This window comes from Bombus terrestris, chromosome 8 (assembly GCF_910591885.1).
Source record: "Bombus terrestris chromosome 8, iyBomTerr1.2, whole genome shotgun sequence".
Taxonomy (NCBI): Eukaryota; Metazoa; Arthropoda; class Insecta; order Hymenoptera; family Apidae; genus Bombus; species Bombus terrestris.
In genome coordinates, this window is record NC_063276.1 from 7,282,621 (window position 1) to 7,295,784 (window position 13,164).

At 40.8% G+C, this 13,164-nt stretch overlaps 1 protein-coding gene across 9 annotated transcripts in view; it reads right to left on the reverse strand.

Annotated features, from left to right (window-relative positions):
* Positions 1 to 2,674: 2,674 nt before the first annotated feature.
* LOC100642212 overlaps positions 2,675 to 13,164 on the reverse strand; it is a 76,523-nt gene continuing 66,033 nt past the window's right edge. For 8 of the 9 annotated variants that reach the window (XM_012311246.2, XM_012311251.2, XM_012311247.2 and 5 more), the window contains 6 exons: positions 11,131 to 11,280; positions 7,382 to 7,663; positions 6,619 to 6,705; positions 6,428 to 6,476; positions 6,024 to 6,282; positions 2,675 to 5,614 (listed from right to left, as the gene is read on the reverse strand). In XM_012311246.2, the coding sequence (XP_012166636.1) occupies positions 5,044 to 5,614; positions 6,024 to 6,282; positions 6,428 to 6,476; positions 6,619 to 6,705; positions 7,382 to 7,663; positions 11,131 to 11,280 (1,398 nt within the window). In that variant the 3' untranslated portion in view covers positions 2,675 to 5,043. The remainder of the gene's footprint in view (positions 5,615 to 6,023; positions 6,283 to 6,427; positions 6,477 to 6,618; positions 6,706 to 7,381; positions 7,664 to 11,130; positions 11,281 to 13,164) is intronic. The other variant, XM_003397311.4, reaches the window with a different exon arrangement.

Below are 13,164 nucleotides of genomic sequence, written 5' to 3' on the forward strand. Positions count from 1 at the left end.
TTAAGAGTTCCTCATATACTTCTTTTCCCCCGGTTTTCTTTCTTTTTTTTTCTTTTTTGTTTATTTTCCTTTCATTTCTTCTATCTCGTTTGTATTTGTATTTTTTTTTAAAATGATCTTCGTACGTCGATGTCGCGGTGGTCCGTTTTGGAATAGCTATATAATTATTATAAATATATTCATATGTGTATTGTGTCTCTGCGTGCGCGTCCGTGCATACGCACGCGTACACGCTCTTTGTGCGTGCGGATGCACACGCGCGTACACGTATACAATAGGTCCATGCGTTTTTTTTCTTTTTGTTAATGCGCGTGTAATGCAAATGTGTGTGACAGTGACATAGTGTATACTAGGAATGTACATAGTGTACGTAGATATAATTAGGTTGTGTATAAAACGATGATACATACTATATTCATTACTCGTTTATATCAAACGACACATAATTATGATATCAATTTTTTTAGTCTCATTGTACGATGCGCACGGCGATCGGGCATCGTTCGCCAATAATAGGCTAGTCTTGTCCTGTCTTCTCATACAATGTCGATGTACTCCGGCGATCTTGTCGACGGTTTACAAGGTCGCGCGGCGTGAGATTACCATTACAAGAACCTCCAAATGAATGGCCATCAGTCTTTGAGACGTACGGTTTGACATACGCGCGATCTCTTCGTTAAACGAAAAAAGATAATAAAGAAAATATATATATATATATATCTATTAAACGAATCAACGATTTCGTCTAATAATAATCGTAAGAAGATAATCGTTAACCGTCTTGGTGCCTAGAAACGAAGGATAAGAGACGCGATGCAAAGACGGGCAGGACAAAACACGTGAAACGTTTCCTTTTTCTCAAAAGCGTCCATGGCACCAACAGGGTTAACAAAAGTCCCATTGTAATTTGTACTCTCGCGAAGAAGATTCGTTTTTAAAAAGAATATGATCGCATCTCGATTAGAATAAAAGAGAAAAGAGACGTTGCAAAAAAGAAAAAAGAAAAAAAAAAGACTAACGTTAAACTTGGTGTCCGTATGGACGGTAAAAAGAGTAGGTAATTTTTCCAAGGATCAATTGGCCGATAGAAAACAAAAATGAAACCGAAACAAAAAAATCAACGATCGACTGAGAAAATTATACAAACGAACAGAAAAAAGAAATAGAAACATCGAACTCCTTTGTCTGATGAATTCTTTTTATCTTTCTTGACTTTCTTTTAAATTGGTTTGTTTCTTTTTGTTCAAAATGGCTCGATGTTGATCCTCAAAAACATGACCATCCATTCTGGACAATCCGCGTTGATTATTAATATTAAATATTAATACTTCTAGTCGTATACTCTTGCTAGAGTAAAAATGGTCTTGTGCGCCCCAGCTACGTTTCACCGGGACGTGCATAGGCAATACAAAGTGCTTCAGGCGCATATATTCTTGCGTTCTTGATATGCGATAGTACTAACCTAACAAAACTTGTCCTTACATTTCTCATTTGGTATGTCTTAGTCTTACTTTACTTAAAAAAGGAAATAGTAACAATAATAATAATAATAATAATAATATTAATAATAATATTAATAATAATATTAATAATAATATTAATAATAATATTAATAATAATATTAATAATAACATTAATAATAATATTAATAATAACATTAATAATAATATTAATAATAACGTTAATAATAATGATGATGATGATGAAGATGATGATGATGATGATGACAATAGTAGCAATAATAATAATAATAATAATAATATTATTAATAATAATATTATTAATAATAATAATAGTAATAATAATAATAATAATAATAATAATAATAATGAACGACAGACTAAGGGAGGGGATGAGGAAGAAAGAGATAGAGAGGTTTGGAAAAGAGATTTCGAAAGATATCATGAAATTCGAGGAGAGTTAAATTAATGAATGGGAGGATGAACAGATCTATATCATCGACGGTGTCCCATAGTTTACGAATAAAAATATCGAACGGTGCAAAGTTATCGTATAAAATTGATACTTATACGTGGTAAAATGGTCGGTCCAGAGCACTCGTAAAGTAATCAGAAAGATTATCCTCTGCTCTTGATTTCAACAGAGTTAAACAACACAATATATGTATATATATACATATATATATACATATATTATATATGTATACATTATATATACATATGTATATATGTATATATGTATATAAAATATGTATACATATGTATACATATTATATATGTATTATAAGCACATATTATATATATATGTATATATATATATGTACATATATTTATATATATATATATATATATATTTACTAAAAACAAAAAAGAAAAAGAGAAAAAAATAGAAAACGTAAAACAATTTGTTTTCATTTCGGAAAATACTAGTGATCCTCGTCGAACGTATAACGCTATTTCTCCCATGCTCATGGAGCAGTTAATCGTTTAAACATCATCTTTATCATTAATAGTCAGTCGATTTTAGAATTTCCTCTAGAGAAAAAGAGATATATATATATAATATTTTTTGCGTGCTCACGTTTCCACGCATTCGATCGCTCTATTTAACCTACGCTTCTGTATGTACACATTTCACAATACCACTTTTTTTTTTTTTTTCGTTTGAATTCTCTCCTCGTCGCTAACCCTCCTCTATGACACTGTGTGTTCTTCCTGTGCGTCCGGCCTTTTTTTTTTTCACAAATTACACCATTTTTTTTCTCTGGATTACTTTACAAGTACCCTCTCTGCATAAGTCCTCTCAACACAACTAAGTCTTATATCGTCGAAAAATATCATATCGAGAATACCTCTACTATACTATTACTTCTTACTTAGTGTTTTTGTTTGTTTGTTTGTTTTTTTGTCGCCTTCAGCGGACAGGAATACTCATATCTTTTCCCAGTCGAAATGTCTCATGTAGTACAGTTTAAATCGTGCGCACATGCAACTTTGTTTTTTTTCGCTCTTCCTCACGTCTAGCTACGCGCAGACACGACGCCAACGAACAATTTGTTTTTCTTACGAGTTTAGACGCAAGTTTTTCGCAAGTTTCTCGCAAGTAGGTGCGCACCACAAGGCATCATCGATCGATCGGCCCAAAATAGTCGCATCGATATACCTTTTTCTTTTTTTTTTTTTTCTTTTCTTTTATCTTCCCCGTTCTTATTTCCATTCGTTTCTTTCATCCCCGCTTTTGCAAAGCAATATGGATTTGAATGCGATTGCACTACGCTAAAAACAGCATGTCCCTTCTTCGTTTCCCCATTTCTGCTTTGCTTTTTCCTTCCCTTTAAAATAGCGATTAAGCGCACACTTTGTGGCAAATAATATTAATTTCAGGTCTTACTATTGCACCGATATTTACAATGGACGTTATGCGTGTATTTCCTTTTTAAGTGATATTTGATATCGATCAGCAATCATTGCTTATATAAAAGCCATTTAAGACGTCAACAACTTAATTTATATATACATAAAAAAAAGAAAATAAAAAATTTAAAAAAGGAAACAAAAAAGGAGGAAAGAAAGCTCGCGCATATATAACATACTTAAACGAGGTTTCTAAAAAAATATCATCTATAGATGCGATAAATCGTATATACTGTCGTAAATACATAGTGAGAAAGGGAGTCAGAGAGAGAGAGAAAGAGAGAGAGAGAGAGAGGGAGAGACAGAAAGTGAGCGAAAGAAACAAGGAAAATAGAATTGTACCGTTTCCTCCTTAACGGATCGAATTCCGATTTTTTTAACGTTCTAAATATTTAAACGTTCTAAATATTCCTTTAGTAAAAGATCGTCCTTGAGAAGGCATGCCTTGAAATGTACAAATTAAACCGTTCGAAAGAGAAAACACAAGTGCGAAATTCGTCATTGGCCGATATGCTTCGACAGAAAATGATATATGCTACAAATTATAATCTCGGCGAATCGCATCTGTAAAACATTTCTAACGCTCGAACGATTTAAGGCTCCCGTTGCAAAAGTGTATTTTCAATATACCGCTGAAATATACGCTCGTGCAATGTTTGTTTAAAACGACGATCGCACGAGAAACATCTATTCTCGAAGAACTGTCACTCTGGGATCGCTATACTGACGGGTCTACGGGTGAATAATATTGTCGCTCTTTACGTGCTACCATACAGACACATGCGGCAGAAAATAGTCTAGGCATTCTTTTCGCGATACACCCTACATCGTTATTCAAAAGGAACTTCGATTGAACTTTATTACACGTTTCTTTCTTTCTTTCATTCATCTCTTTTCTTCATTCTTCCTTTTTTATGTGTTTTTTCCCTTTCTTTTTAGTCCTAGTTCTTCTGTTTCTCATTTTGTTTGTTCCTTGTCACGAAGGCCAAACACGATCTCGATAATCGCTACTGACTTTGGATTTAAAGCAAACCAATTTTGAAGTAACGAAGAACCGTATCGCTAGGTACTAACTCTTAAGAAGGAATCGTTCTCTAGTTTCGACGCACTCTGTTCGTTTTACTCGGAAAATATATGCGGCAGGCGTTGCTCCCATGCAACGGGATAGAATGGAACCGGATCCAAAGGCAGGACCACCGAACACAACAAGCCCTTCGCTTGGCAAACTCCTTCGTCGAAAATAAGTCGACTCCGCATTCAACATATCCCTCGATATAACTCTCGCTAATAACGTTTTCTTTCTTTTTTGTTTCCTGTTTACTCGCGACAGTTTCGCCTGCTGTCGACGCAACTCCAACCTATGCCACGACGACGATCGTACACGCGAGATTGTCTAAAGCTACATTTTTGCTGGCGTGGGCTGGCGTGCGTGGAGCGTCAACGAACGGGCCAAGGCTGCGACGACGACGTCACGACGACAAATAATTATTAACACGGACAGTGCGACGCGTTTCACCTTCTTCTTCATCTTCGCCTTCTTCTACTTCAAATGGAAATTCGTGAGGAAGCGAGTAAACACGTTCGAATAGAATCTGCGAGGGCACAGCTCGGATCTGTAGTTAGCGCTCGGTGCACGGGGATTCGCCGGTTGCAGATAAGGCCTGAATAGTTAGGGTTTGCTGTTGTCGTTGTTCAACGACAACGAATCGGTGATCTTTTGCTGTTGTTGTTGTTGCTGTTGTTGCGTCACCTCGCTAACAGCGCCGCCACTCATCAGCTTTGCGTTGTTGTTCTCCGTGTTCGAAACTTTCGCGTACTCCCGTTTGCGGGGCATGCCTTCTGTTTTCACGATCGTGATATCCGGGTTGTTTTCGAGCACCGAGGTCGCTGGCTTTGGGACGGGCGTTGGTACCTCGATATAGCCGCCTCCCTCTCTCTTGATGGGAGTCGAGGTTGTCGGTGTCGCTGTCGTGGCTGCGTTCGCGTTGATCTTCTGCAGGATATCGTTCACCGAGTCGTTATTCTCCGGAGTCTCGTTGTTGCCGTCGATGGCACCCGACGCAACGCTCAAGTCACCGGCCAGCGAAATCCTGTCTGGACCCTGTAGCGTTGACAAATAGGTTGCCAACGTGTGGACGGTCACGTTAAGGAACTCGGCTGCACGGAACAACGTGATCTCTTTCCTTCGTAGTTTGGCTAACACTTCCGCTGGCCCAGGTTCTGACCAAAAGTCCCTTACTCTGTAACAGATTTTTATTATCGTAATTATTTCAAGCTTAAATTCTTGCCTGTTAAAGTAATTGAAAGAAAAAGGGAGAAGACAAGGAGGAAGAAAAAGTCTGCTTGGAACACAGCAGCGTAAAAATGAAGCCGACGAAAGCAGGTTAATGCACGATTTCACCTAGCACGCGTCTCAAATTTATTCCCAGGAAAATTTCTGTTTTCTTTCCTCGTACCTTCGTGTTCGCGATTTTCACGATTCGGAATGAAAACTCTCTCGAAAGGTAAAGAGTTACGAGGTTACGAGCGTGCGCGCGCGCGCTCGCTTTAAATACGATGCATAAACGCGATACGGTCATAAAGCACGAAGGAAGCAGTAACCGGTCGCGACAAAGGCAATCAAAAACCGTCAAGTCTGTTCTCCATTACCTATACGGATGTTTAAGGCAACCATAACTGTCGCGATATCTGCCGTAGAGGGTTCCGTAAGACACGCCAAGTATCTCGGCAGCAGTCTTCATTTCCAGTTCTTTGCTCTTAATGGCATCCATAACGCGTCGCGTGAACGGCTCCTCCCAGAACTCTTGGCGGCGTCCCGTCGTCAGGTAATCGTTCATCTTCACGACGTCTCGGAATTGCTCGGGGATCGATAGGTTCGTGGCGTTGGAATTCGAGGGAGTGGTAGGCGCTGCAGCAAAATCAAACCACGTTAAATTCTTCGCGCCTACCGAACAGAACGCGCACCTCTGCATAGAACGTGTGTCTGCGTAGTATCATCCTCCGGAGTAACGCCTAATCGCGACTACTTTTGTTCGATCGACCAAGTCACGTACCTTTCTTTTCCTGGTCGGATGCGTTGTCATCCTTCGACATGTACGATAGCTGCAAAGCACGACGATACACAGAGCTTGTTAAAATATCATCGTAGGACGTTACCAAAGCGATCGTATATCAAGTATGTAATGAAAAAGAAAACAAAAAAAAAAAAAGAAAAAAAAAAAAAAAATGAAGAAGCTATCCTTACCACCGGCAGTGGCGTTTCGTTATTTTCATTCATCATCATTTCGTCGTCCCAACTCTCGTGGTCACCGCCCTCGCTCATCATTTCCTCCTGGGAAATCGAGAACGTTTGAAATACACGCGTCAAAGAGATAACCGCTATGTAACTGTCGATTGCGATCGATGTGATGGAGAGATCAATTCCGATACGCCTCAATCTTTCTACGATATTTTACGAAATATTAGTTTCTCTTTGTATTTGGACTTTACGTTCAATATGCTAATCACTTCTTTATATCGTTGTTAATCGATTCTTAATCACCGAGTGTTACTGTCTTCATCAGTTGAGGTTTAATTGTACGATAAATGGCTATCCATTTCAAAGCATAAAATATCTGTCACAAGATGTGATGAAATTATCTTTCAATTATTTTTGGAAGAACGAGAGGCATATCTGAGTCGGTATAAATATAAAAAAAGAAAGGGAAAGACGAAGAACGTTTAGGATCGTTCAATCAACAGTGATCGAAGGGTTTGCAGTAACAAGGATCCAGTTCCAATGTTTAAATTATATTTAGATAATAGAAGATAAAAAAAAGAAAATGTAGCTCTCGTATTCATATTTGAATATTAATCGGTCGCGAAATTGTAGCACGTTCGAAAAAGTCTGTAATACGATTTTGACTAACTTTAAATCGATTGGAAAGTAGAATTTTGCCTCCTTGTTCTAGCAGTCTCTTCGTTTGATGGACATATTACGATAAATGGAACTTTAAAATGAACCATACTTGACGTACATTTCCGGTGATACATGTGATTTTCGGTGTGAAAACGTCGTGAGCCGAGGGTGGGTCGTCCAGAGGCGGACGCCCTCTGCGTCTTTGCTTCGGAGGTGGTGGTTCATCGGCGTCACCTTCCCTGAGGACCGTCTCGACACCTGGAGTCGCCGCGCCGGGACTGTGACCGCTGTTTCCTAGATCATTTTGCGTGGAATCGCTACGCCAGCTCACCTCGGCCAGGCCCTTGATATGCAAATCCTCCGCGGTTTTCAGCAGGGACGACAATCTCGTCTGAAACATCGACGCATCGCGATTTTAATCAATCTAGCAAACAGCAACGAATCCCATCTTCAAAAGATGCAGAGCTTTCTTTGTCGAGCAGAAAAGCTGCTCTTTGTCGTTTAATCCTTTCAGAGGTTGTCAGTCAGAGTTTTCGTCCGCGATTTCGATCGAGTTGGTAAAATTTTGAACCTTGTTTAAAGATATATATGTACGTTTCAGAAAGTTGGTATCAAACACGCTTGTTTCTATGAGTGGTACGTGCTTCAGGAGTTTCGCACCAATTTTCTGAAATGCCTTGTATGTATAGTAAAATAAAGAGACACGAAATCCGCGTAAGAAGAAGGGTACATGGTAGATATCCTCGATATTCTCCGACTAATCAAGGTAAGTAAAGTTCCCTCTCGTTTCGGCAGACGTTAAGCCTGAGTGGTTTAACCATTCCTGGCAAGAGTTACCAGCAGCAATATTTTTAACCGATCCGCTTTCAATATTTCCGCGGTGATTCCAGGAAACGAGCATAAATGGTATAATGTACGAAGCGCGTCGTTTCAGCGTTTTTGGCACGAGCCTCCACGTATTTTCTTGTTCTCGCGTGGAATGTTCCCGGAAGTTCCTTCGTCCAAGTCTACAGGGTGGCTAGCATGTCTACAGGATGTGTCAGAAAATTGTCGTTGAACTTTAGGGTGATGCGAAATGCAAACCGATCGACTTCCAAAATTCTAATCGATTTTTTACATTTCATTAAATAGACACGGAATTCAGTTTCAGCAGGCTCGAAAAGGAAGATGTTTCCAACTAAAAATAAAACAATAGCGTTTGCCACATCATCATTTTATCTTTGTTATTCAATTAACGGAATCGATCGATCTGGCTTCTGCACGAATTCTGAAATTTCTCACTCAATTTTCTGGAACACCCGTTACAGTACACAGATATAGATATACGAGGGGAGTCGAACGCGGTAAGAAATTCGTCCAGCTGCAGAGCTGCTAAGTAAATCTAATTACCTCTGCTCCGTTCGTTCTGGAAAAGCCGTAGGAAAAAGCGATCGCGCGGCACAAGTAAAAATTAGTAATTCCATTAATCCTGGCCGCTTCAATTTGCCCTGTCCGGGGCATACTCGTAGCAGCCGAATTTGTTCGATCGAAAGCCGGGATTCGAGGCAGCGAATAATGAATCGGATCGGCGCGGCTACGAGACAGAGAAGGAAAAATCCGATATAACGTTTTGTATCGGGCCAACTGGACGCCTCGCTGGAATAGGTCCGATTATTATTTGCCAATTTTCGCTGCGATAATAACAGAGCGACCGAGAGAATGCTAAATAATATGAGAACTTTCTACAAACGGTTCTCCGCGGCTTTCTATCAGCCACGAACGGAATTGGAAAAATGCTTATGTGGGTCAGCGTCTCCGGCAGCGGATAATGTGTATTTCAGAAACGACCGTCACCACCATAGGCGCCATTCCCGCTTTCGTTTCAGCTTGCCTGGCGCTGAAAAAAAACACGCGCACGGCCCCGACCCCGCGCAAATCCGATCGACGACAGCCAAAGCTCATTTACCGACCACGATCGAACAACTTCGATGCTCCCCGCGTTCCATACGCCGTGCACAGATTTTCACCAGAGCCGGATTTTTCGCAGGCAAAACGTGGCCAAGCCGGAGAAAGCTCTCGCGAACCCGACTGCCTGATCACGACTAGAAACACGGAAGAACGAGAACCCGTTGTCGGGATCCTCTTTCCAACCTGGATCCGATTCTTATCCAGCGACACGCGTTTCACCTCGCACGAGACACGTGAAACGGTACACCTCCGTGTTTCTTCGGTATTCGATGGTGTTTCGCCTTTCTTAGGGACCATGTTGATCAGCAATTGAAATAGTAGAGAGAAATTAAGGTCCCAAGATAAGGTTGGGATTTCGAATGGAATTTATCGAGGAATTGGGTCAAATTTTCTACGCATGCTTTTTCTTTCGGATTCTTTGTTCGACCTCTTACACTGAGAAATGGATACGTTCGCTTGTAAGTGTGTTGTTGGGATTATTTACGACCCGATCGTACATTTTTATCGTTAGAAAATTTCTCAAGTTAGAAGGTGGAATGGAAGGGCCGTCATTTAGGTAGAAAGATTTTTTGGAAACATCGAATGAGCGTAAATGAGGTAAATTCTTGTCCGCGTAGTATTTTCTTAATCGCGTTTCTGAAAATACGCAATCTCGTTTTCCTTTTCTCAACCTCGTTACTTACTGTCTTGTTTCTATCTCCTTGAATATTTTCATTAAATTAAGATAATTGAATAAATATAAAAATCCGATAGTTGCGTCAATGCTCAATTACCGCGAGTCTAGTAATTAAGTTGCGGATAATTAAAATGACGTAACATACGCGCGTCGGTAGGAGCAAACGTGTTAACAGATCGGTGCCCATTGGTCGGCGCCGATTTATCGTTTTCTTACGAGTAGCGGGTAAACGATGCAGAGCAATGCCGTTTTCCACCGCGCGTGTTTCCCGTTTCTTGTCAAGCGATAGTTCAAACAATCAACGTGCACTTGCACACGAACATACACCGAGATTAAAATAGGATCAACGTGGAAGACCAAAAACCTGCTCGATGGTTAATTAGGCGGCGGTGTAATAGAACTATCGATTGGATTTTCATCGCGACGGTTTTCACCGATGACAAAGTGGTTCTTCTTCTCTTTTGTTCGATTACCACGCGGAGAGAAGAAGACGAGCACGAGAAGAAACGATTGACCGCGCTCGGCAAAACAAATTGCATCTTCGGGAGGATTTTTGCTCGCAGGGATTAATGGGAAGTTCGGGTCGCTTTGAAGCGCGGCATTCTCGAACCTCGAAGAGCCAGAAGTCTTCAATTATTAATAAATTGAGGCCAGCCGCGTTCCCGCGCCGTTCCCCGCGACATTTTTCCCTCCGTCAGCGGCATACAAGTGTCCTCGTAAATGTCCACGATGTAAATAAGTCGTCAATCGAGTCTGAAGAGAGGCGAAAGAGCTACGTTCCGCGGGCTTTATTTCTTTAATCAGTTTTCATTTCGAGCAGCACCGCTCGTTGAAAAAGCCCGATCAACGTTTCTCAAACGAGTTCGTCCAACTCTCTTCTCGTGCACGCTAAGCGTCCGGATATTTGGCCACGCTTGATCAATAACAGCGGCCATACATCCGAACAGCTGTATTTTTACAAATCGATCAATGCTGCTCAACGTCGATTCTTAAAATTAGTCGAAGTATAGCGATGCTCGGTATCCTATCAACTGAAACATCTCGTAACGGCGAAGTAAAAAATATTAAAAAAAGTTTCTCTCGTTCTATTAATCGGACAGCAGGGAATGTTCGTTGGTAACGAAAAGAGGGCTGACTCGAGTGGCAGTGGGCCACAATTCGTGGCCATTTATCCGGCCGATACGATTATATATTAAAAGATATATTTAGATCACGAAATGCTTTATAGTACTTACGTGATCAATGTTAATCTCTCCCTTGTACATGAACTCGACGAGGACTTTGATGTCTGAGAATTTGACGTCCCGCATTATGACAATGGGATCCTTCTCTTCGTACTGAGACAGGATCGTGTCGAAGTACGTGCTGCACGCTGATAGAACTACCTGCGAAAACAAAAGCGAAAGGACGCGTTAATGAAGGGACTAAACGATCCGTCGAAAGTTTCGACGCTTGCAAATCGACCATTAAAACAAGGCAAACCGGTTACGCGCGGGGAATGTGACCGACAAACGCGTCCTTGACAAATATTCGAGTTCAATGGACAGGAGAATATCAAGAACGAAGAAAATTGAGGACCACAGCGAAAGTTAATTCATAGGTCCGGATAAGGGCACGCGACGCCGCGTCGCTCTTCATTAATTACCACGAAAATTGGCACGCCGCACGTGAGCTGTTATTCCGTGCGCACACGTACATACGCTGGCATACACAGAAGTACGCACACGTAACCTACGTAAAGGCACACATATATATGTATATCCTTGTTCGCAAGTACCATGAAAGTATCATAAGTATTACGACAGGAAGTGTAATTAACATTAGAAATGACTAGGAAATTTAATTCGTTCGACAGGTTTAACAGATTTTTCGGACGGCATTTAAACTAAAAATTTGACGAGATTAACTCGATACAAAATTATATAATTATTGTAATTCACTGTATTATTATAAGTTTGGTAGAAAGTAATCGTTTCTTCGATACTCTGGATTAATTGTAGCGTTTCGTATGAAAGCAGCAGGTGTTCTGATATCTACTTATGAATGGGAGTGAACGTAAGACATACGCGGATACGCATACGTAGGAACGATGACGATGCCAATGAACAGATCACGGAGATGATCGAATTCTTAAGCGGCGCTTCCGAACAGTGCCGATAAAATATGTATTTCCGCTTCGACGCCCAAGCCAGCTACTATGCGCAGATCTGTCATGAAAGTCAATGAAGCACTCGACGAACAGACTACTCTCTCGTTCTCTGACCGCTGTGATTTTTTTCTTAGCGCTAAAGCTCGTTACACACTTGCCTGAACTTAACGCTTTCCACTCGGACTCGTGGAAAGGGAAAAGAAAAAAAGAGAAAGAAACACGTGTTTCACGCTCAAGTTGCACACGTGCTCGTCGCGTAATATCTACCATGGCGCGACACATCGTTGTGCATGTGGTTATTATCTATTCTCCAAAGGTTTAAGCCCCTCCGTTTAACATTAAAATTAAAATCAAAACGTACGATGCGAGGCAGGATCTTTCGAGACTGAGCTCGATCGTACGGAACACAGAACAGGACACGTTTCGGTCGACACGTTGGTGTCGATCTCTCGTAATTGAAGTGGAAACGGAGACAGGTGAACCGAGCTGTAGCGAACTGGAGCAATCTTAATAGACGAAACCGAATCGAAAGGGAACCGTGTTAAATTGAATCGAATCGATATCGAAAGCCTTGAGAACTGAAACACGCTTGGATTTAGGTCAGATCGGTTTAGACACGGAAACACAGCCAAGAATCAGTTTAAGATCGATTGGACGAGTGCGGAGCGGGCTTAAAGCGATTCAAGAACAGCTTCGCACGCCTACGTATTTAACACCGTTGAACAACCGGTATTTCTGTCAATCGTGATTTTATTTGCTGACACGTCGTTTATAAACGACACATCTTCCGTCAGTATCCTGTCTACCGGTTCTATCGTAATTTTCTCGCCTCGCGTCGCTCCTTCCTTTTCTCGTACGTTAATCTGGTTATCGCAAAATATAGAAGATATAATCTTGTAAGCGATGTGTCGCTGGAAAAATTGATTTGCCAGTTTCAATTTAAAAGATCGCCATCCAGCTTTTCGCGTAACGAACGCACAACCGAGTGCTTAGTTTAAAAGATATGGATATCGCCATTATGTAGAATATAAATTGTTTTCAATCTGCGGGAAATTTATTACCCTCGCTGCCGTTCATTAACTTGTTTGTTGTCCGAGATTAAACCGGGTATATATCGTTT